The sequence below is a fragment of the Gopherus evgoodei genome, chromosome 11, assembly GCF_007399415.2.
Source record: "Gopherus evgoodei ecotype Sinaloan lineage chromosome 11, rGopEvg1_v1.p, whole genome shotgun sequence".
Lineage (NCBI taxonomy): Eukaryota > Metazoa > Chordata > Testudines > Testudinidae > Gopherus > Gopherus evgoodei.
Window position 1 is genome coordinate 60,997,902 of NC_044332.1, and position 25,683 is coordinate 61,023,584.

The following is a 25,683-nucleotide window of genomic DNA, read 5'->3' on the forward strand; positions in this document are numbered from 1 at the left end:
GAGCTGCAGGCATTAGGCATTTCTGAAAATCAGGCTCTCACTGTGCATATTTAAAGGATAATTGAAAGATTGGTACTTGAGAATTTTGAGACAGAAGGGCTGGCAGACACTGTTCTCATTCAAACTAGCTTTAATCATTGTATGTTTTTCTTTAGATAAATGCACAGTAACAGTACTTCAGTGCAATAAAGAATAACACAAGCACAGCAAGAGCATGCAGATTACACACTGAAAAAGAATACATGTGGTTTTGACTGCTGCTTTTTAGAGAGGAAGATGGCATTGCAAAAATGGCAGCCCTTAAAAATCATTTGTCCTGAGCTATTAGCAATTTTTTTTCTTATGAAAACTCATTCAGAAAAAAAAACAGGGAAATTAAACATAGTAGATTCCATATAAAGGAAGAACAGCAAATTGAGCAAAAGGAGGATTATGAGAACTAAATCTTTTGTTCAGAGAGTGATTAAAAAGCATTAAGTTAGATTAAGTCAATCTAGAGCTTAACTGTCTGAACCTGCTGTCTTGTTTTTCTGCCATGTGGTTTGTCATATATTAAGAATCGACTAGAAGGCAGCTCGTTAGGCGGGTTTGAGCTGGGCAAGTTGTTCCACTTCTAAACCATTACACTTGAGTAATGCCAGTCAGACATAGGTTTTGCCTTGCTGCTGTTCAGACAACATTTATTGTTGTTGTCCATTAGTGATCACAATGGGCTAAGCACTGTACACACAGGAAGGAAGGCATTGTCTTTGCCTTGAGGAGCTGAAACTCTAAAATACGTACTATGAGGGTTCCAACAAGCAATGATACTCTGCTTCTTGTGGCCAATGGAGAATTTCCAGTATAAATCACTTCCTCTGTCTATCCAAGAACAAATCAACTATAGTTCTTAATTGAAATAATGAAAGTATCAAGCTACTTGCTGTTTGCCTTGTATTTTGAATGCTTTTTCTTGGTCTGTACTTAGATTAGATCTGGACAATCCAAGGACCACTGCTATGGGTCATCTTTGCCTCATGTCAGCCTGTCTGTTTAAAGGAGCATCCTTGGTTTACAACAATGAGTAACGATATGAAATGAGAGTTGACCATTGGCTTTAAATCATACAAGGAAGAGATGGAAAAGACCTATCATCCAAATGTTTGTTCCCCACTTGTCTGCTGCTCCCACAAACATCTCCATGTTTTTTAAAATGGTGCCATATATATTTAGTTGACCTTCCTTACCTTAGTCTATATAACAAGTCCTTTCCTCACACTATTGTAATCTAATTAGACAAATTAGAGGCAGAGGGTGGCTAAAAGGGTGCAGCATTAAAACCAAGGTGTGCTTATTGTGTTGCTTAGTTCCACAGTCTTTGTTGTTTACTGTCTCTACTTGGTTGTTTTGAATTGGGTTGAAGAGTTCAGAAATGTTGGTTCTCTCTAACCTTGGTGGATACTTTATTTTTCCAGGCATTTTATTGTTTTCCATGTAATCTGGATTATATCCAAACCTAATATCCCCACAAAACTACTTTTGCAAGGGTGAAACTATTTGAATCATAAAAGTTAGACGGGGAAAAGTTCGAGTAGGTTATTTAGTCCATCCCCCAGCTAACTGGGGATTGTTCCCTACAGGATATGCTCTAATGCTCTGCTGTAACCAAACAGAGGAGAGATACTTGCTCCCAAGAAGCCTTTACACCAATTTATAGTCTTATGAAAACTTAGTATTTGTACTTAAATTAAATGTACTTTCCTATTCCTGTTGCACCACCTGATAACTCTCCTACATCCAAAATATCTTAGATAAAACTAATCAGCAATTTATATGTCCTCAGAGCAACAAATGTAAAAGTCAATGTGCAACTACATCATGATATTGATGTGCGATGAGCTCAGAATATCATGATATCCATTGCAATCACATTTTTGCTGCCCTAGAATGTACTAGCATCTGAACAGCAAGCACTCTCTAATGAATAGACTGGTAGAGCAAATGTGCTTGTGCCTTTAAAACGGTGAAGGAGAATTTCATTATCAGATCTTCTCCTTCGCCAGAAGCAGCAGACAATAAAATGGAAAGGAGAGAGAGAGCTCATGGCGTTTGTCGGCAAAAGTTACCCTTGGTTCAAAGGGGTTTGTTATAAATATTATATTAGAGGTATTAGTTAGGCCAGATTGGATTGCAGCTGGTCCAGAATGATGCAACCCTAAGGCCTGTAATAAAGATAGAAGAAGCGAAACGGTTTGGCATGAGAGATTTCTGCATGACTCAAGAAGTGAAGAGGAAAGAAAGAAAATCTTCCTCTTTTGGCACAAGTCTCGGATTGAAAACAGCTTTTTTAATAGCCATCTTACCCCCTTTTAAAAATGTTATTTTTTATAAACAAAGAATAGAAGAAAAAGCACCCGGACAAACAAAATGACACAAATGGTTAAAGGGATATTGCCAACTTGAAATTGAGTTCATTTTTTAAAATAATTAAAAATATTCAAGTTCTATACCTGTCCCTGCCAATGTTAGGCTTTTACAACCTATTCTTTAAAAATATTTCTCTCTTCCCTGAGAAGAAGGACTAGGCAGTTCTTAGGGTTTTAGCCTAGGCTTCAGGAGATGCAGGTCCAGCTCACTGTTCTGCCACAGACTTCCTACCTAACCTTGGGCCAGTCATTGAGGCTATGTCTACACTGCCTGAAGTCCAGACTACAGGGGTAGATAGCAGCGGGCACCAAATTGCTGTGCCCCGTGAGTACCTCATGTGAATGCCGCAGGTGCAAACTAAAAGGTTCCTAGTTTGTGTCAGCCTTTTAGTTTGCACCTGCAGTATCTACATGGGGGAGTTACAGTGAAGCAGTCTGGTGCTCACACAGTTCAAAGGGCAGGACAGCCTAGTCAAGCACAGAGAGACTCAGGGTGTCAGTTTCCTGTCTGCACACCTGGAATAATAGCACTTCTCTATCTCACAGGGGTGTTATTAACATAAATGAATTAAAGATTGTGAGGTGCTCAGATACTACCATGTTAGGAACCATACAAATGCATAAAATAGGGAAATTGACTGTTCATACTGAAATACTGTCAAATGCAGAAAGTAAGCAAACTGAGGAAGAAAAGGAAAAGAAATATATATTTTCCTCTAATCTCTCTAATTATGGTAATCTTAGGTGTTACCTGTAACAACAGGAGGTAAAAAAAAAGTTCAGACTTTTAAGTTGACAGTGCCACTTTAAGGAAAAGATCTTTAGTGCTCTTCCTCCCACTAAGACAGAACAACGCAAGCAAAAATAATTTAAGAGGTGGACATTTCTAAACCATTAAATAAATCCTCTGCCTTGATGTGCACAGAGGATTATGGAAGATAGATGCCAGAAACAAGCATAGGGTATATTTCCCCAGGGACAGGAGGAAATATTGAGGGAAATCAGAATCATTCCAGAACATGTGATTAAGAAATTAGGATTTTTCTAAATCTTAAAAACTTGAGAGGCTGGATGGGGTGCACCTGAAAAATCTGAAGAAAACAGAAGAAACAACAATAAAGCACCTTTCTAGTTAATATATCTGAAGCATGAGCTTGCATCATTTACTGAACAGCATTTTTATCATTGTGAGCCTCTGCTAAGGTCAAACAACACTCTTCGTCCTTGAAACAGAACAATGCGTTTTCAAGTGCCCCATATTTGCTTTCTGCAACCCCCTTCCATTCTGCAGTGGAGCTAGGTCTCCCATGCTCACTGATAAAAGCCACTTTAAGTTTTCTGTAAGTGGATGTGAGATGGCAGAGCCTCTTTGCACAGCCTGAAAATAAGTGTTGTGAATTCTGCATTAAAATAAAGAAGTTGTGATACTGTCCGAACATTTTTTTCATGTCTCAGATGGAAGCTCTCTGACTGCGGTAGCATCTGAACTGTTGGGCCATTAAGCTAACAGCACTGAAATTTTGCTGAGTGCTTTGCCCATGTTTTGCCATCTCATGTGCTGAGATTGGCATATAAAATATAGTTTGTTATAGAGGCTGAGCTCAGTTTCTAATTCTGTAATCTCAGTATAAAAGTAATACAATAATTGCCCTGTTCTGACATTCCTTCTGAAGAATCTGGCAATGGCTACTATCAGAAGACAGGATACTGGGCTAGATAGACCATTGGTCTGACCCCTAGTATAGCCATTCTTACGCTCTTAAGCCAATGCAACCATTCACTCAGCACTTAATTTACTGACAACTCTCTAAGGTGTGGGCATTCTGCTTTATAGTCATTGTTCAATTTCCTCTGGCAGCCTGTTTGCTGCTTTCAAACAGCTGGTTGCTGTCCCCTTCACTGTAACTTATTGTGACGCCTGCAGTTAATGGATCCCAAAATGTACTTGCTTATGCAACTGTATTATCAAGAGTGCTGAGCATTTCTTACCCTCATCTTCCAAGATGACATAAACTTGCTGTTTCATACCGAGAGAGTCTTATAGGTTTGAAAGAATATGCCCACTTGAAACCCTCCTCATCTCCTGCCCAATCCATTAAGTGATTTCCTGTCCTGAGTCTTGCTCACATGTCATCCACAAGGTGACGGTGGCAGTAAAGTGAGCAAGCATTAAACTTGGACTTCAGGGTTGGGGGAGATGTGGATTCAACTGCTAGACCAACCCATTTGGCTGCATGGCCTCTTGCTAGCCCATTGGTAGAGATAGTTTCTATGAGGGGACACTATGTTTCTCTTGCTTTTCAGAGTATTCAAATTCTTTTCCCTTCTTTGACTTTTCCTTTCACCCTAGACATCTGTAATTGCTGCTTTGGCTCTATTCCTAATTACTATATTATTAGCTCTGTTTTCATCTGTTCTCAGCTGCTTAGCTTTTATGGACTTATTTTGGCTACTCTACATATAACAAATAGGGAAGCTGAATTAAATCCACAAATGCTAAAATGAGAACCACATTTAATAGCACATTATCCGACCAACATAATTTTAACTCCCCACACATCCTATGCCTCTTTGCATACCCTGTTGCAATCCAATTTGAGCCCTAGTACATTTCTGAATATACTTTAGCACAATTAACAGAGTGGCCATATGGCTTACAGCAGCTGGGCCATATGAATGTCCATTAGCAAAACGTAGACTGCACATTCTAAGACACAGAAGGTGTTTAATATGTTATGTGTCACTTTATAGGCTATTCCACTCTTAATTGTAAAGTATAAAATGGCCCACACAAAGCCACCATATTGAATATGCTCATTGCTTGGGACCTTGACAAATGGCAGAAATTATTTTTTTCTCTATTAAGATATTCATTCATTTTTAATCCAAGCCATTTCTTAACAGAACTCAGCCAGCATAGGACGTGATGTTCACCACAACCAGGGTGGCTTGTCCTACTGTTCTCTTATTCCGTTGCTTAGCCATTCCCTCCAACTAATCAGTTCTCCAAGTTTTCCACGCAATGATTGCTCATAAAGGGGAGTCTTTATGTAGGGAGCCCTGTTTTGGTTTCAGTTTCCTGCCCCTTTTCCTGAAAGCACAGGAGACCAAAAGGTGGCCTGGAGGAGAAAGAGTGACCTGTTTAAAGTACTAGCTTCCCCCAAAATGCCAAGCTACCATTTCATCAGGGCTTTGGGGGCCTCCAGAAACTTGCAAACCACTTCCTAGAACAGGGGTCGGCAACCTTTCAAAAGTGGTGTGGCGAGTCTTCGTTTATTCACTCTAATTTAAGGTTTCGCGTGTCAGTAACACATTTTAATGTTTTTAGAAGGTCTTTCTATAAGCCTATAATGTATCACTAAACTATTGTTGTATGTAAAGCAAATAAGGTTTTTAAAATGTTTAAGAAATTTCATTTAAAATTAAATTAAAATGCAGAGCCTTGCAGACCGGTAGGCAGGACCCAGGCAGTGTGAGTGCCACTGAAAATCAGCTCACATGCCACCTTTGGCACGTGTGCCATAAGTTGCCTACCCCTGTCCTAGAGAACTGAGAGCCATTCAATGTTGCAAATTTAGTTTTTATATCACAAGGTGATTTGAAAGTTGTGACTGGGTTACAAGCCAATTTTGAAAGGGCAGCTGGGCTCTGGTAGAGAGAGAAGGGTTTCAATTACCCAAGAAACCTACAAAATTAGAGAATAAAACCTATAAATAGTAACAATAAATATATTCAAAATAATATTAAAATGTGTTGACAATGATGTCCCTATTATTTTCTCATATATTTTCTCATATCTACAAGGTCAACCTCACCTAAGACATTCACTAAAGGTCATATTCAAAGCTTATTAAGGCAATGGAAAGACTCCCATTGACTTAAATGAGCTTTACATCAGGTCGAGATAGACATTAATGCACCACTAGGCCTGGCATATTTCCACACTGTGTTCTCCTTGTCGGGTCTCTTATTTCTCCTAAAGACACTGGTGAAGAGACCTTATCCATATTTTGTTCAGACTGAGGCATTATGCTGATTTCTGAAAGTTGGTGCAGGCAAAAATAAAAAATGTTTCCATCTTTTAAAAAAAATATTTCTAACTATACGTCAATATGAATTGAAAGTCTGTTTTAAATTTCCCAGGTTCTCTCCGGGATTCTAGCTAAGTGATGTCAAGGCAGAGATTGTAATGCACAATTAATCTGCAAATTTGTACATCTTGAGAGGAGAGCTTAATTTAATATTGTGTCTAATGCTATTGTCTTCATGCTTGTTTGTTTCTCTGGTGTTTTTCTCTTTTGTAATTACGTGAATTGGCATCTCCAGGTGCAGTGCATATATTAGCCACTGCATTCATTTTACTAATGAGTTGGGTGCTTCAGTCTTTGCTTCCTGGTTGTTTTAGTAATTTTAAAAAGGCCCCAAATCTTTCAAGGAAAATCAACGTTTTCATGAATTTCTGCTTCATTTCCCTGTTCCGCCTCATTCCAGCCCTCTGAAAATATAAATGTTAGAACACTTGCCTGAAGCAGTGGGCCAGAACTGACTGATCTAGACAAGACTAGGACTAAGAAGGGACTGGATTACATTTAAAACCCACCTCTTTTTAAAGCATTGTATAGCACCTGGTGCTGAAATACAGCTATTAAAAAAGTATATTTTAATTTCATGAACAGTTAAAATAATCAATGAGGCCTGTTCCAAAGCTCCGTGAAATGAATTCCCATTGACTTATATGGGCTTTGGCTAAGGACCTGATCTGAAAAGGTTTAGGCACCTACCTGTCATAGAGTATATCCCATATCCAGAATGCAGGAAACTTGGCTTCAAATCCCTACTCTGGCCAGTTTGGAGCAGGGGTGTGAACTTGGGTCTCCCCCTCTCCCAGAAGGATACCCAAGACACTGGCAGAAGGAGTATTCTTGGACAATGCTCTCTCAAGCTCTCCTGTTGGAGCTGGTCCCCTTGATATAAATAATGAACTATTCATAAATGTAGGTGGGAGTGGGACCTGGATCTCCCGGGGAGGTCCCTCACCACTGGTCTGTAGAGTTATTCGCTCTTTCTCTGACCCAGTGTCTATCTGATTAGTTCTACACAATGGAACAGCATCAATAGGAGAGAATGAGAGAGCCCTGCCCTACATTCCCCCCCTAGTGCAGTGGCTGGGGCACACTGATTGGAGGCCTAGGTTCTTGTCATGCCTAGGTCTCTCACACCTGGGGAGTGTGTGTGTTAACCACCGGATTGCTGCTCCTTAGCTTTTCTTGAAAAGGGGCTGACATGGCTTACATGTCCAGGGGAATGTTCAGGACTATAATCCTGAGTGGAGTTAGGTGTCATCCTCTGGCTGAAACTTATGCACCTAACTCCCTTTGAGAGCCAGGGTGTAGGCCACAGCCCTCTCTTACACATTTCCTACTGGTTAGCTTAGGCAGCTCCTCACTCAGCGTGCTGGCTTTTGTGAATCCAGGTCTTAGGTTCCTAAATGTCCTCCTGCATTGCGTAGGGAGCCTGGGAGAGTAACTCAGGGCTCTGGGTTCCACTAAGCAGCAGAGCACCTAAAATGTAGGTGTTGCAATGCTGATCATTGTAGTTTAAATCCCACTTCTGAATCCCACCTTAAATGCTTATTCTTATTCTTGGGTAGGGAGTTTCAATTATGTATTTTTTTAAACTGAAAACATTCCCCTGTCATCAGGGCCTCAGGGCTGTGCTAAATACCACAAGGGGCCGTCTACCAACAGGAGATTGCTGGAGTTCAGGAGCACTCTAGCCATCCTCCCTTATCTCATAGGCCACATGGCTTGGGGTCAGGAAGGAGGATGAGATATATTAAAGCTAAGGGGCTGAAGCAGGGCTCAGGATCTAGCCCAAAGCATTATATCCAACAGCAGCTGGGTATAATTTATTATATGTATATAATATCTCTCTAAAACATGCTAGTCTAATCTTTAAATTAATTGTTTATTAATATTATTAAAAAAATGGCTCTCTAGCAGCCACTAAAATCGTGCTGCTTGTACCGTAATCTTTCATGAAGCCCATAAGAAAATGCCTTTTTCACTAAATTACATAGCAAATGTCAAACTTCCTCTGGATTATTAGATGCACATCTTACATGTTCTCTTTATTAGGATTTTGTATCTTGAGGGCATCCTAAGCCTATGGCATATAGGTTTTATAGGTGCAAACTAGTTCATTTGCCTATTTAAAGGAATATTTAATTAAACTGGATTCATTGCCTGCATGGGGCAAGTTAAATGAAAACTGAATAGATGGCATATGATTACATATTATTTAGAAGAGAGACAGCTCTAGAGACCAAACTCTTTTAACACAACATTAAGCTGAACTCATTTAATATGCACAGTTTAGCACTGGCCTATAAGGAGAACATATTTTGAGAAAATCAGCAGAATGGTTATAGGCATTAAACAGATTTTAACAATGTAATGTTTCAGGGAAGAAACCATTTCTTAGCTAGACTTAAATATGCTAATTAAGGTAATCAAAGTTTCCCAGTGATTCTAGCTAACCTTTTTAATTAGCCACCATGTTTTATTGTCAAAATAAATGTAAATGATGAGATTGGTTTTATTTATTATTTCACTAGAAAGTAACAAAGTAAGAGTCACAGACAATACTGAAGTAACAAACTGGAGGATTTGCGAGGCTTTAGTTATATATGATGGCATCATAACTTTTGATTGCTTTTAAGAAAAAGTAAGAACTTAAAAGAAATTAATAACTTTATAATACATATTCCATCTCCTTGGTGGAAAAAAACGCCTATTCCATTAGTTTGTTTTAACATTATTGATCCCATTTGGAATAATTAGGCTTTTTAAAAAGCTTCCTCTCTGGGCTTCTTTATTAGTGTCCTTCTGCTCCACCTATTGTCTTTCACCATATACTTAGATTGTAAACTCTTCAGGGCAGGAACTGTCTTTTTCCGTGTTTGTCCAACACCTAACTCAGTGGGGTTCTGGTCCTCCTAGGAGCTATGATAATTCAGATAATAAAAAGTTAGAACTTGAGCCTGCTTCCTTTTAGGTCAGTGAGAGCCTTAGCTGTGCAAAGAATGTAGGAACAGGCCCGCCTGTTTTAAGACTCATTAGTTTGTTTTCCATGCTACTGATAGCATCTGGCAGGGAGCCGTTCCTTGGGAGTGCTCAGCTGCAGCTTTAGTACTTCACCTACTCTGCCACCTCTTCCGTGAAGGCCCTGAGCAGTAACAGTCTTTTATATAATGATATATAGATTCAATGTTGGTTTTGCTTTTTATAAACTGCGTGCCTAACACACGTCTCTTTCTCCCAGTACATCCCATCTCCTAACTGCCAGTTTTTAGAGTGTGGCAGGAACTGCCTACTTTTATGTATGGGTAGCCATCGAACGCATATATGATATATGAATAATAAATAATAGGGTGGCATTACATTTATTTTATTAACTAAGCAAATGGAAATGAATAGCTTATTTTCAGAAGAAGCTGCTCCTTCTGAATGGAGGTGGAATTGCCCATATATTAAGCTTAACTAGTAGTAAATTTTGAGCTTTGAAAGAGGTTTTTAAACTGAGGCCCTGCCTCTTTTTACAGCACGTTATGTTATTTGTTGACACATTCCATCCTCAGAGCACACTGATGCATCTACAGCTTTGCAGATAGTTGTTGCCACTACAGTAATGTGCAGGGAGGTAATTAGCAAACATTGGAACGGCTAGTATGTGCAGATGGGAACAGAAAAGGTTGTGCTTGTTGTGATATCAGCTTTTACACTCGCTGGACTATGAACCCCTGACAAATGACCTTACATATCAATAAGCCATTTGAACAGTAAGCTGGACATCTGCGTTCCCTTGTTTTGTTACAGTGAAATTTTACACTTCCCTATAAATCAGAATGGAATGTGGTTTTGCTTAATGATGTGCGGATAAATTTCAGAGAGAAGGTGGGTGAAGTCATAAGAACAGCCATACTGTCAGACCCAAGGTCCATCTAGCTCAGTATCCTGTCTTCTGACAGTGGCCGATGCCAGGTGCCCCAGTGGAAATTAACAGAACAGGTAATCATCAAGTGATCCATCCCCTGTTGCCCATTCCCAGCCTCTGGCAAACAGAGGCTAGGGACACCATCCTGGCCCATCCTGGTTAATAGCCATTAATGGACCTATCCTCCATGGCTTTTATTGGAACAGCCCTCTTAGAAGTAATCATCCTTCAAGGTCACTCTCCGGTCCTGAAGACTTGGGGGAGGAGCTTAAAAGGTGTCTACAAGGTTTGGTCTGAAAACAACACTCTCCAGTTGTTCTTGGTATCTTGTGGTGCATCATCTACTACCCATGTATCTGCTGGTGGACTGGCATGGTTCTTTTTAAGTTGCCATACTGCTGGCATCTTGCTTTGCAGAACCCAGCTGCAGGCCAGAGGTCCTCTGCAGTCTTTCAGAAGAACCTGAGACTGAAGGAGTAAATCTGGAAGTAACCCCAGCAGCCTCCGCTACTCTTCTAACTGTCTTGGGAATTCCTGCCAAGTATCAGGATTTCACAGACATGTTCTACAACAACAACAACAAAAAGGCATTGCAGCCTCAACTACCCTGTTGACCTTCAGCCTGGAGGGGAGATCCCTTTTGGGTGAATCTATTCTCTCTCAAAGCCAGAGCTTTAGACTTTCTGAAGCTATCTCATGGGGAACCTACAAAAGAGGTTCATCCACCCTTCCACATCCTTGGCTAGGGATCTGATCTTCTTTGTGACTAAGAAAGATGCCTCCTGGCATCCTTGTGTGGACAACTGGGCATTAAATAAGGTTATGATCTGGAACTGTACCCTTTGTCCCATATTAGTGAGCTCTTTGAAAGACTGCACTCCACCATAGTCTTCACCAAACTGACTCTTTGCCCGGTTTGGTTCCTAATTCCAGAGGGTCAACATAGATTCCAGGTCCTGAAACTATGCCACTTACTGATCACTTTGGCAAATCCAAGACCCGGGGCCTGATACTGCAGAGTTTCTGGTGGCCTGGCCTATGCACATCCATCACGGAATATGAAAGGTCCTGCAACCATTGCTTAGAGCTTATCCTCTAAAATGCTCAGCCTTCTCCAGCCTTTGTCCATTACCCCTAAACCCCTAGTCTACTGTATCTATAGACTTTATTGTGGAGCTGCTCCGCTTGTATGGGAAGACAGTGATCCTAATTGTGGCTGATCTCCTAACTAAAATGGAACATTTTGTTCCTTGCCCTATGATCAGAGCCAGCTCCAGGCACTAGCAAACCAAGCATGTGCTTGGGGTGGCACAATTTCAGGGGCGGCATCCTGGACACCGTTTTTTTTTTTTTGCTTAGGACAGCAAAAAACCTAGAGCTGGCCCTGAGTATAGACATATCCTACTAAAGTTAGGCATTTTTAAATAAGCCAGTCTGGATAACTTGTATCCAAAAGTTTTTAAAGAGCTGGCAGAGGAGCTTGCTGGACTGTTAATGTTTTTGAATCAGTCAGTCTTAGAACATCAGCAAAGTTCCAGAAGACTGGACAAAAACTAATATTGTGTCAATGTGTTAAAGAAATTAAATGGGATGACCTGTGTATTTATAGGCTAACAGTCTGATAACAATTCTGGGCAAGAAAATGGAGTGGCTGATATGGGACTCTATTAATAGGGAATCAAAGGAATAATAAGGAATAATTAATGCCAATCAACATGGTTTATGGAAAATCCAGTGCTAGATTTGATTTTGGAAGTGATTTAACTCCAGCTAAAGCAACAAGCTGCTGTGCTTTTGCCTCTTTAAAGGAGCAATGAACCTTGTTACTCTTCTGAATGTTTCAGGAGATGGCTGGACACTTCAGTTAGCATCTTTGTCAGCAGTTACCTTGTCAAAATGCTGTAGCTGCCCATCCATGGATATTCTTCCCCTAAATAATGTATTTTTTATTTGTTTTCCATTAATGTCTAGAAGCACTAGCCAAGATCAGGGCCTCATTGTGCTAAGAATTGTACAAACTCAAGAGTAAGAGTCCCTGCCCCAGAGAGCTTGTAATGTAAATAAATGATTGGATCTCTTTGGAGGAGTGTTCACTGAGAATCTTGACAGATGTAGATGCATGGGAAACCCAAGATGGAAATTCTTCTACATAGCCTACATAAACCACCACATATACAAGTTAAGTGCATATTCTTAATTTGAATCCTTCCCAGATAAGACACATATGCAAGCAGTGCAGCATATTCCCATTGATTCTGAATCAGTGATTCCTTTCTAAAATGGGAATATGATGTGCAGAATATTTCTAATTTTATATAGCAGAGCTGAAGTCCATGTCTAGAGTATGCCTATCTAAACTACTTAAAAAGAAAAGCTTATTACTGTCTTCATAGATCACTTCAAAGTAACATTTTTTAGTACAGCTCAACTGCTTAGCTTACTTTGGTACATTCTGATGCAGTTTGTTCTAAACAAGTCATGTCCACTATTCTAATATGACATGAAGCCTGATAGAAAAATCTATGATCCATTATAGGAGCAGGACAAAGAGAAGAAAGCAATGCAGAAGAACAGATATTCATCACTGTTCAGCAATGAGATTAAAGAAGGTAGCTAGTCATATTATAGAATCTGAAGTTAATGTAGCACATCTTTTTGCTGTGTGTCGGTAAACACTCTATGCATTAGACAGTTTGTCTTACAGACAGACTGATTTGGTATGAAAAGTGGATTCTGAAGTATGGGTTTTGTTGGACGTGAACAAAATAAACTATTGTTTTGTTAACTTGAAAATAACTTATCATACAATAAAGAATACTTTCCAGCTGTTTGACAGTTGCTTACTGAAATTATTTTTAAGCTCTTAAAACATTTGATAGTTTACAACTTAAAAATAGCAGAATACTAAATATGGATGAGGAAATACCAGAATATATTGATTAGAATGAAATAGCAAAGCAAGTCTACTGGCTTTTTAATGTCAAATTAAACTGGTTTTTGTTCTTGGTTGGAAATTCATATTTCAAAAGATATTAATAATTGAAGGTCAAATTTTGGTATCTGTGATACCATTGGGTGTTTTGCTATCAGCCTCAGTGGAACTAAGTTATAGCCTTTGAGCCTAATCCATTCTCTCTAATCACATATGGCTGTGCCTTTCTCTATAAAATGTTATCTATATAGCCAGGAGATAAATTGCATTGGGCATGCACTTTTGGCTAGATCACCTGCACTCTAACCACAAATCCATGGAGATTTATTCTAACTTTCTAAATCTTTTGAAACAGCTTCCACAAGCTGCTATATATTTTTTTTCCTTTAAGAAAACACACTCAACCTATTAGAGAAACATTTTCATCTCCTCCTAAATTATAGGATGGACAAGACTAAATCCTTTATTAGTTGAAGATATGATTTTGCAGTAAAATGATATAACAAGTGTAATAATATATATGTACAGTACTCAGCCATTATGAGCAAGATGGGCCCATGGCCTGATCCTGGCTCCAGCTCCATTGCTGTGTGTATGGGCAGAGGGGGAAAATGGACAGAGTCAAAATTTGTTTTGTCCCCTGTTGCATAAGAAGTAGGCTGCTACTCATATAGATGTCTCAGCAGAGGGGAGCTGGGGGTGAGATGTCCTGCTCAGCAGAAGGCAGATGTTGGGAAGCCAGTTGTGGTTCTCTGATCCCATGGATCCAGGGCCGGCTCCAGTCACTAGCATCCCAAGCAGGTGCTTGGGGCGGCAATCTGCAAGGGGCGGCAGTCTGTGTGTTTTTGCCACCCCAAGCAGCACACCGAATTGCCACTGGATGACGGGGGCAGTCCGTGTGCTGTTAGGGCAGCTCACACGTTTCATGGCGGCAATTCGGCGGCAGCTTCTATGTTCAGCTGCCCGCGGCGGCAATTCAGCGGCTTCTGTCTTCCAACTGAAGAGAGAATCTGCCACCGAATTGCCGCTGCCACAGAAACGTGAGTGCCACCCTAACGGCCCATGGACTGCCCCTGCCATCAGTGGCAGCAATTTGGTGCGCTGCTTGGGGGCGGCAAAAACAGTAGAGCTGGCCCAGCATGGATCTATGCCAGCCCCAGATGCAGCATTAGTCTGAGCATTCCAGAGGCTGCTCTAACATACACTACTTGCAAATGGGCCCTTTGGAACTGAATGCCAGTGGAGGATCAGTGTTATTTAACAGAACTGTGCCATGTTCTTTCCTCAGGGCAGCACAAATAGCATAATTGTAAATCTGGCCTCAAGACTATCGAGTAGATAGATACAGAGACTTGTGCTTATGCCCTAATTTCTAGATATTTTGTAAAACCCCAGCTCTGCCATGTCAGGCTGTGACCTCATTAGCTTTGCCAATCTAAGCAAGGACAAGAGCTCTGAGTGCATTGTGTGAGCTTTCTGGACTACTGCTGCACACAGAACACATTTTCAGAGAACTATCCATGATGACTCCAAGATCTCTTTCTTGAGGGTAACAGCTAATGTAGACCCCATCATTTTGTATGGATCCTTGGGATTATATTTTCCAATGTGCATTACATTGCACTTAGCAGCAGTGAATTTCGTCTAACATTTTCGATGCCTGATTACCTAATTTTATGAGGTGCCTTTTAACTCTTCACTGTCAGCTTTGGACTAAATTATCTAGAATAATTTTGTATCATCTGCAAACTTTGCCACCTAACCATTCACCCCCTATTCCAGATCATGTTATTGAATAGCACTGGTCCCAGTACAGATCCTTGTGGGACCCCACTATTTACATTTCTCCACTATGAAAACTGACCTACCCTCTGTTTCCTATCTTTTAACCAATTACTGATCCATGGGCAGACTTTCCCTCTTATCCCATGACAATTTACTTTGCTTAAGAGCCTTTGGTGAAGGACCTTGTCAAAGGCTTTCTGAAAGTCCAAATATGCTATATTAACTGGCTCAATATTGTTGTCACCCCCAAATAGATGGGTGGGGCAAGAGGAGAGGTGTTAGCTCCAGTATCCTGGTGAAATTCCAGTCTGAGTAATTACATTCCGTGTCTCTAAATTTCCTCACTTTCAACTGCTTACAGAATTCTCCACTTCCTGCCATAAATTGTTGTGTAATGGTGCTGTGAGCAATTAAACAACTGCTACATTTTACCCGAGTTGTTGCTGCACCTCGGTGGTAGAGGAAGTGATTTTTTTTTTTTGCATCTAAAGATTTCAAAGCACTTTGGGACATTGATATGCAAGATGCTATGTACATGAAACATGATTATTTACTATCTGATCTGTTATGTAGCCCATCCAGATACAGGCTGTACTTTATGGCTGAATACTTATTGTAGGTATGGGTTGAAATCCTAGCCTTATTGAAGTCAGGGGGAGTTCCCCACTAATTTTGGTGGGGACAGTAGTTCATTCTATAATATTCTAAGCATAACTGTCAATCTATCTAGTGAAACACGTGATTCTCCTGAAATATGTTAGATGTATTGAAATTGAAGTAATTTATTATCAAGTTAAATAAGGGCAGATTTGGACCCAAAGTGTACTTTGGGCCATAAATAATATTTATACTTCATAACTCCTTGGTAACTTTATTTTGATACTTGTCACCTATATAGAGCTTTGTGTGCTCAAAGCATTGTATAGACATAAAGGTGACTGCACTCAGCCAGGATTTCACCCTTTAATTATTAGACCTTTGCAACGCATGCAGGTAAACATTATTATCCCATTTTACAGATAGAAACAGAAGCACAGAGTTTTGCTTGTCTAAGGCCTCATGGCATAGCTGAGTATGATTGTGCTACAACCCTCTTCTTGCTTTAGTTTTAATGCTAACAAAAGTTTTAGAAATAACATTGGCCAATTGCTTGTCAACATTCATGTTTTCCAGTAGAATCAATTAGGATATATTTTTTCCTTTTCCATTTCTATAATTTAACTACTAGGTTTCGTCTTCTAAAACTTAAATGTGAATGAACCAAATCTCTCAAGCACAGACAAACACCCGCTACCTCTTGGGCAGAAACCTTGAAACCCTTGCTTCAGCTTGTTGCAGATTTTTATGGTTCAGTCATAACTCCCTGAAAAACAGGGCTTTAAAACGGAAGTGCTGACAAAACTTTAAACTACAGCAGTGCAAATGGCGCTGCAATAATTTATAATCTACAGGCAGCTCTTGGGTTTATTATCACTATGACAAATGCACTGTCATTGTTAATAGGATATTTCCCAGCAAGGACTTCTTGTTATGCAAGCCAGGTTCAGTATGTCATGCAGCATGATAGCAATAAAGTCTACAAGAATTTGTAATGAACTTCAATTACTAATAGATTATGGTTAATGGGAAATATGTGCAGTAAAGATATGGGTTTTTATATGTGCCTTCTGGTACTCTACTAGGCTATGATTTATGATACAATTTATGTTAACATTCTCCAGTATGAAAAAAAGCCTAAATTGGTGGAAAGCTGCTTCATTCATAACAAATATTTAAGATAATTTTGCACATCATGTAAATGAAGATATCAAATTAGATATTAATCCATTTCATTTTAGCCTTTGTATTTTTATTAATATGAAGACGTTGCCCTACTGTGTAATGACATTAAATATCCCATCATGAGTTGCAAGCATGAATTACGTGGACATTGTGAAAATGACGCTAGCATCTGAGATGTAAATGCAGTTGTTCAAATTGCTGCTGTAATTAACCAGCACGATTAAATTATACATAAAAATATTCTAAAGTGACAGACTTGAGGCTGCTCAGACAAATGGATTTGGCATTGAACGGAGTCAGTTTGTGAGAATTGGGGCCCTTTTAAGTAGGGGAAGTGTTTTGGAGGCCAAATACAGCAGGAAGGAAGGGTATTTTGGAACCAGCCTTTTCGCTCTCTTTGGCTATGCTCTTTCCCTATGTCTTGCATCATTCCAACAGTCCAGTCCTCACAAGTTCCTTTTGATCTACTTCCACCTAGTAACACTCTTCCTATAAACAAAGCCTCTTGCAGGAGCCATTTCTGGGAATGATCACATCACACCTCACAAGAGCCATGAGCCCACACTTATTTGCAGGTGAGGCAGAAAGCTGGAAGTTTTGTCAATATTCTGACAAAAGTCCCACTAACTCTCCCACTTCCTGTGATAAACTCCATGCACCCTGAGTGCATGTGCTCATAAAGTAGAGAAATGAGGGGCGAGCTACCCATTTAGCCGCAATGCTTCATCATAGCCACAGGCCATGAGAGAGGCAATGCCAATGGCTAAACAGACATATCAAGCTGCACTTGGCTTGAAATGTTTGTTTTTAGTTTCTGAAAAATATACTTGGCCAAATAAAAGGCACAAACCTGCATTTCCATTTAAGTATATAGATAATACAACACTAGAGGTCTATTTCCCCTTTGATTTACACAAGTTTTGCACAGGTGTAGCTACATTGACTTAAGTGGACTTGCTCATGATTTGTGTGCATTAGGAAAGGATCAGGCCCCTACTGATCAACTTGTTTAAGACAAAGTGAGAGTGTGGGCAGAAGCCAGTGCAAGAGAGCCCAATACTTTCCCTTTGGTACAATCTGTTCTATTGCTAAGGCAAACAATTATATTTGGCAGGGAAAGGGACTCAGCTAAGCTAACGTTTCATAAATCTCAAGGGGGAGAGGAGGAGTCTTGTGAATTCTAAAATAGTACTATCCTGCAGCCCAGTTAGTGGCTCCACTTACCTTTCATTAGGCAAAAATGGAATGTCATTTGAGAGGCATGAAAAATCTCTTACAACTTTAGTGAACCAGCAAGCCCCAAACTAGGTTCCTTTCTCCTTGCTTCCTTCCTGGAAATGGAAGTGCCCAATTTAAAGCTGAGTAGTGTATCCTCTTTAACACTCAACTGGTCTAATTTCACTTGTCCCTGTTAACAGAGGCGGCTGCCAATATAGACTGAAGTTTAATAATTTGATATATTCTCTATTAAAAAACTGAGATCTTCTGAGACACAAACGGAATTCCCCGTATTCCTCTGTTTACAAGGAGTTTTCTTACTCAGCCTGAGCTTCAAGGGGCCAGCACCAAAGTCCTTTCTTTATGAGCAAATTCTGTTTTTAAGTAGGAAGCACAGAAAGCTGGTAAGATTGTACATAACAAACTTCTTCTTTGCCTGTTAAAGAAAAGAGAGTTGGCACACATCCTCTTGAACTGGAGGCAGGGGCACCAGAACTGGGGAAGCCAGGGGGCTATGCCCCCCCACTTTTTACCAGCTGTAAGGGCAAGCGGCAAGGGAGGGGGCAGAGAGGAACAAGCAGGGGTTGGGGCCTCCGGGGGAAAGGCATGGCATGGGAACGGGGCCATGACGGGGGGAAGAGACTGTGTGGGAGTGGGGCCATGGTTTGGGCCCCTGTGCCCCTCTCCGCCGCTTTTAGGGTGCTTCTGCTGCTCCTGGCTAGAGGAGTGGGATTCCCTAGTGTCTTTCACAGGGATTTGTTCTCATTCAACAAATCTGTCAGAGAATCATAGAATCATTGGACTAGATGGAGACTTGAGAGATCATCTTGTCCAGTCCCCTGTACTCATGACAGAACTAAGTGTTATCTAGACTATCCCTGACAGGTGTTTGTTTAGTCTACTCTTAAAAATCTCCAATGATGGAGATTCCACACCCTCCCTAGGCAAATTATTCCAGGGATTAACCACCCTGACAGGAAGTTTTTCCTAATGTCCAACCTAAACCGCCTTTGCTGCAATTTAAGGCCATTGCTTCTTGTCCTGTCCTTAGAAGTTAGAAAAAGCAATTTTTCTCCCTCCTCCTTGTAACAACCTTTTATATACTTGAAAACCATTACCATGTCTCCCGTCAGCCTTCTCTTCTCTTGACTAAACAAGCCCTGTTTTTTTCTTAATTTTCCCTCATAGGTCATGTTTTCTAGACCTTAAATAGTTTTTGTTGTTCTTCTCTGGACTTTCTCCAATTTGTTCACATCTTTCCTGAAATGTGGTGCCCAGAACTGGACCCACTACTCCAGCTGAGACCTAATCAGCATGGAGTAGAGCAGAATTACTTCTTGTGTCTTGCTTACAACACTCCTGCTAATACATCCCAGAATGATGTTTGCTTTTTTTTTTCCCGAACAGTCTTACACTGTTAACTCATATTTAGCTTGTGATCCACTATGACCCCCCGATCCCTTTCTGCAGTATTCCTTCCTAAGTAGTCATTTCCCATTTTGTTTGTGTATAACTGACTGTTCCTCTCTAAGTGGAGTACATTGTATTTGCCCTTATTGAATGTCATGCTATATACTTCAGACTATTTCTCCAGTTTGTCCGGATCATTTTGAATTTTAATCCTATCCTCCAAGGCACTTGCAACCCCTACCAGTTTGGTATTGTCCACAGACTTTGTAAGTGTACTCGCTATGCCGTTATCTAAATCGATTAGATATTGAACAGAACCGGACTCAGAACTGGTCCCTGCAGGACCCCACTCAATATGTCCTTTTAACTTGACTGTGAACCACTGATAATTACGCTCTGGAAATGGTTTTCCAACCAGTTATGCACTATAGTAGCTCCATCTAGGCTGTATTTCTGTCATTTGTTTATGAGAAGGTCATGCAAGACAGTATCAAAAGCCTTACTTACGTCAAGTTATACCACATCTACTGCTTCCCCCCAGCCACAAGGCTAGTTACCCTCAATAGCGCCAGCATTGCTTAAAATTGACATTCCAGCTGCTGGAAACACTACAATCAGCTGACTTGTCCAAAATTAACTCCTGATTGGCTCTGTATTGCCTCAAAAACATCACTAGATTTTTGGTACCCAGAAGTTCATTTCTTGGGACACTTCAACCTTGCACTTGATAGATAGGCTGAAGTTGAGCACTTTTATGTTGGCTGCTCAGTCAATTGTAAGAGATCGGAAAACCCTAACTTTCCCACCATGCTGGAATACACTGAACAGACTTGGAACCTTGTTCCTCTGTATAAAGCTGTACTGACAGATCAGTTTACAGATAAAGTAACTTCCAAAATAACCCTAGCAAAACAACAACAACAACAACAACAACAAAACCAGGAAACAGCCATTTTCTCCAAGAAGGGCAATGGGGAACAGTTTAGGGGAACAGTTCCTCTATGAAGAGAGATTAAAAAGATGGACTATTCAGCTTTGAAAAGAAATGATTAAGGAGGACTTTGAAAGAGGTTATAAAATCAAGTATGATGTGGAGAAAAAGAATAGGAAATTGTTAGTTACTCCTTCACATAACCCCAAAACTAGAGGTAACCTGATTAAATTGATAGGCAGCAGGTTTAACACAAACAAAAGGAAGTATTTCTTCATGCAACACAGTCAACTTGTGGAACTCATGGCCATAGGCAGTTGTGAAGGCCAAAATATAACTGGGTTCAAAAAAGATTTAGATAAATTCATGAAGGATGAGTCCATCAGTGACTATTGGTTAAAATTATCAGGGATGCAAGCCCATGCTCCAGGTGTCTCTAAACCTCCAAGTGCCAAAAGCATCTCGCATTGGCCACTGTCAGACAGGATACTGGACTTGATGGGTCATGGGTCTGATCATTCTTATATTTCATCTAGTCAAAGTTTTGTTATATATTAATGTATTTCTGTCATCTCTGGTAGGGATGAATTGGCACAGCTTCCAGGGAGGGTGCTCTTGATGGGTTATAAAACCATGCCCACCCCTCCCTTTGATTTGGTGGCAACATTACAAGAAGTGTTTCCCAAGAGTTCTCACTAATGCATCACTGAAGAGGACATACCACCCATAACAGAGGACAACTGGCTGAAATCTTTCATCTGTTGTACATTAGAGATGCATACAGCATTGTGTCTGAAGGGGAGATTTCCTTCCCTCCCCTTTTGGAATTTGTCATAGTATTACAGGATATATTGAGGTCTGCTAACATGAAACTGCACATGCTGCTGTATAAAAGTGGTAGTAGTTTCTGTTCAGTACAGCAGCTGTGAAATATAGTAGGTACATTCTAAAGTGCACTGGGATTAATATTTGATCCCTAGATGTAGCTATGTAAAACAAGTCACATCGACATGACTGTAAATTGCTATTAATGCCAGGTATACTTCCTACTAAATCACCCATCACCTCAAATATTTAATACATTGATATTGACTTGGCTGTATATACAAAATTAAAGATCCCATCTTGCAGCTAAAGCATTATCTACAGTATACCATTTCAATATTGAATCAAGTTCACCTGCCTCACTGAATGAACTGAGGATTCAAGCTATTAAATTCACTCATGCAACAATATTCTATTCCACTAAGCACTGTACCTTGTAAATAACATAATAGCTACTAAAACCATGAAATCATTTATCAAAACAAATTAATCAACTACTGAAGGGAAGACAGTGAAGTTCAGGGAAGGGGTTTATGATGAAATCACTTCACCAGCATTGAGAAGCATGAAAAAAGTCCTCCAAGGTATGTCTACATGACAGCTGGGAGTGTGCTTGTGCTAGTACTAAAATAGCAGTTTAACTAGGGTAGGTCCCATAGCAGTTTGGCCTAGACACCCAAATAGAAACCTGCCCGGATCCCCCCAGATACATACTCAGCCCCTGTGCCTGGGCTACCCCCAGCTATGTGGCTACTTTTAGCCTGCTAGCTAGAGCAGAGCTGGTGCGTGTTTGTCTACCTGAGCTAGGACTCATTTTTTAGCTGCAATGTAGATGTTCCCTGAGTCAGAAATGGGTCAATGTCTTTAGATAACTTCAAAAAAAAGATACTTCTTGCCAAATAGCTTATATTATGGATCAGTGGTTTTCAAACTGGTCGCAGAATGTAAGGCACTGGCTTGTGATGGCCCTGGTCTGCACCACCAATCGGGCTGTTAAAAGTCCCTGCTCAGCTAAGGCAGGCTAGTTCCTACCTGTTCTGTCACCGCGCTGTGCCCTGGATGCAGCCAGCAGCAGGTCTGGCTCCTAGGTGGAGAGGTTATGGGGCTCTGTGCTCCGCCCCTACCCCAGCACCAGCTCTGCACTCTGGAGCTGAGGGAGAGGGTGGAGCCTGCAGGTGAGAGCTGTATGGAGCTGCTTGTGTGCCTCCGTCTAGAAGCCGTACCTGCTGGCTTCTTCTGGGGTGCAGTGTGGTTCACGGTGCCAGGACAGGCAGGAAGACTGTTTGGAAAAAAAAAAAAGCAAACATCATTCCGGGATGTATTAGCAGGAGTGTTGTAAGCTACCCCAGCCCTGCTCCTCCCCCAAACCTGGAACTCCCTCCTGCATCCCAAAACCCTCATCCCTGTCCCCACCCCAGAGCCTGCACCCCCAGTCCAGAGCCCTGACCCCCTCTTGTACCCCAACTCCTTGCCCCAGCCCTGAGCCCCTCCCACACCTCAAACCCCTCATCCTCAGCTCCCTTGGGTCACGGGCATCAACAATTATCTTCAACTGGGTTGTCAGAAAAAAAATTTGAAAACTATTGTTATAGATGACACTGGGCCCGCTCCAGCCCTGCGTAACTGTTGAAAACAAGAAGAACCTCATTCATGTCATTTCTGTTTCATCCTTTAAGTTTTATTTTTACATCTTGTACATTATGGAGGCCACCAGACACATGTAGTTAAGAGTAATGAGAGGAAATACGTATTTCTCTAACTGAAAATACAAGCATGAGGCAACATTTTGGTTTAAAAGATCAGCAGCAACTCATCCCTACTACGGATTTGCATACTACCTTGTTCTCTAATCCAGTGCTGCAGAGATCTCGGCATCTGATGTGAAGAGTCAATATGTTCTGCATGCATGGACGTTATGATCACCAGTGCCCAGCGAGCCTGTTCATTTTGAGACATGGTCTATGAGAGCTATAGCTTTATCTCTGCAGAATTTGCTCTGTATATGAATCTGATTCATAGGGAAGGGAAGCTATAGGTGAAATAAAATATATTTGGAATTACGTGAATGGGAGAGCAGTTAAATTATAACAATATCTGTTCAAGGTCAGTATTACTCCTTACCCATCCATCAGAAGTGCATTGTTTTGTATTAGCTGGGCTTTGATTAATGGTGCTAGTTATCTGAATTCTGATTAAAGAATTGCCATATAATAAGGTATAACTTGCTATTCAGATAGATTTTTGAAGAATTAGTAATGTATTAAATGCACATTTGTTACACATATTAATATTAATTTCCTAACTGTTTATAAACTTTCTCAGACATACCCTAGTAAACTTAATTGGTAAAGTATGAAACACACAAAGACATTTAAGTGGTTAACTGTTTGTATATGATCATTTGGTTTTGGACTGAGAAATCCAGTAGATCTTAGTCATGGCTCAATCACTATTGCACTCAAGTTGTTGTTAAAAAAAACCTTTCCATCTTTCTCTTCACTGCATTCAGGCTTTTTAAGTTCTTCCATTATTTTATTTTTTAGGTCTAGACTAGCAGTTTTACTAAAATAGCAGGTTTCTGTCAAAAAATCCAGCAGCAGCTCCCCCTCTTTGTTCCCTTTGATAAAACAATTAGTTATGTCCATAGTGGATGGAAGCTCATAGATCTGATACTTCAGCCCTATTTGACTGAGTCGCTCTTCGATGTCATAAAAGCAAAGATCGTTCAGAGATAAGCGAGGTCCATATTTCTTCCACAGCGTGGTCCAGCCACTGGTTCCTGCCAGATTAAAATCATATTAAAAATAAGAGTGTATTTAAACAAAGTTTCAGATGTATTATTTTAAGCATGGCCCCAATTCTGAGCTGAACCTTTCGGGAGGCACAGCCCATAACATGAGAGCACAGCGCTATATGCAAAATAATTGCTACACTAAAACTTCAGGACCAGACTTCAAAGAGAAACTGCTGAGCTTCAGTTCATCTGCAAATTTGACACCATCAGCTCAGGATTGAACAAAGACTGTGAATGGCTTGCCAACTACAGAACCAGTTTCTCCTCTCTTGGTTTTCACACCTCAACTGCTAGAACAGGGCCTCATCCTCCCTGAATGAACTGACCTCGTTATCTCTAGCTTGCTTGCTAGCATATATATACCTGCCCCTGGAAATTTCCACTACATGCATCTGAGGAAGTGGATATTCACCCACGAAAGCTCATGCTCCAAAATGTCTGTTAGTCTATAAAGTGCCACAGGATTCTTTGCTGCTTTTACAGATCCAGACTAACACGGCTACCCCTCTGATACTTGACACCATGCAAGGCACTGCATTTAGCCGTATGGAGTGGAAATCCATCAACCTCATGAAGAAATTTGCACAAATACAGCATATATCATCTTCCTTTCCAAATGCAAACGGATGGACATCATATCAAATGGACTAAAGGTAAAAAATCCACTGCTATCTACATACTACACAGACCATACTACACAGAGATTATGCCATACTCTATCAAAAAAACTGAGGAACCACCTGATCGGCATCCTATACAGCAAACAGGAAAACATCAAAAAAGAGCTCTCCAACCTGGAGACTCTCATTAATAACCAAACTTCTATACAAATGGACTTCACTAGAATAAGACAGGAGATCTCCATTACTCACTTCACCTCTCTACAAAGGAAAAAGAACTGTAAGCTGTCTAAACTCCTACCTGCCACATGGGGCCACAACCGTGGTACCCCTAACCCACCCAGCAATATTGTCAATCTATCCAACTACACACTCAGCCCAGAAGAAAAGTCTGTCCTATCTCGGGGACTCTCTTTCTGCCCTGCCACCCCCACCAACATGATACAGTTCTGTGGCGATCTGGAAGCCTACTTTCACCGTCTCCGACTCAAAGAATACTTCCAGGACAACACTGAACAGTGCACTGATACACAGGTGCCCTCCCACCAACAGCACAAGAAGAAGAACTCCACATGGACTCCTCCTGAGGGTCGAAATGACAGTCTGGACCTATACATTGAATGCTTCCGCCGGCGTGCACAGGCAGAAATCGTGGAACAACAACATCGCTTGCCTCACAACCTAAGTCGTGCAGAACGCAATGCCATCCACAGCCTCAGGAACCACCCTGACACTATCATCAAAGAGGCTGATAAAGGAGGTGCCTTTGTCATCATGAAAAGGTCTGACTACCAAAAGGAGGCCGCCAGACAACTCTCCAATACCAAATTCTACAGGCCACTTCCCTCAGATCCCACTGAGGAATACACTAAGAAACTACAGCATCTACTCAGGACACTCCCTACACTAACACCAGAAGAAATCAACATACCCCTAGAGCCCCGACCAGGGTTATTCTATCTACTACCCAAGATCCACAAACACGG

The 25,683-nt window shown here is 40.8% G+C and overlaps 1 protein-coding gene across 5 annotated transcripts in view; it reads right to left on the reverse strand.

Annotated features, from left to right (window-relative positions):
• HNMT (histamine N-methyltransferase) overlaps positions 1-25,683 on the reverse strand; it is a 73,967-nt gene that overhangs the window by 19,567 nt on the left and 28,717 nt on the right. For 3 of the 5 annotated variants that reach the window (XM_030580702.1, XM_030580701.1, XM_030580703.1), the window contains one exon: positions 22,940-24,062. The exons of 1 other annotated variant lie outside the window; for it this stretch is intronic. In XM_030580702.1, coding sequence (XP_030436562.1) covers positions 23,719-24,062 — 344 coding nt within the window. In that variant the 3' untranslated portion in view covers positions 22,940-23,718. Of the gene's footprint in view, positions 1-22,506; positions 22,563-22,939; positions 24,063-25,683 lie in introns of those variants that run through there. One more of the 5 variants, XM_030580704.1, reaches the window with a different exon arrangement.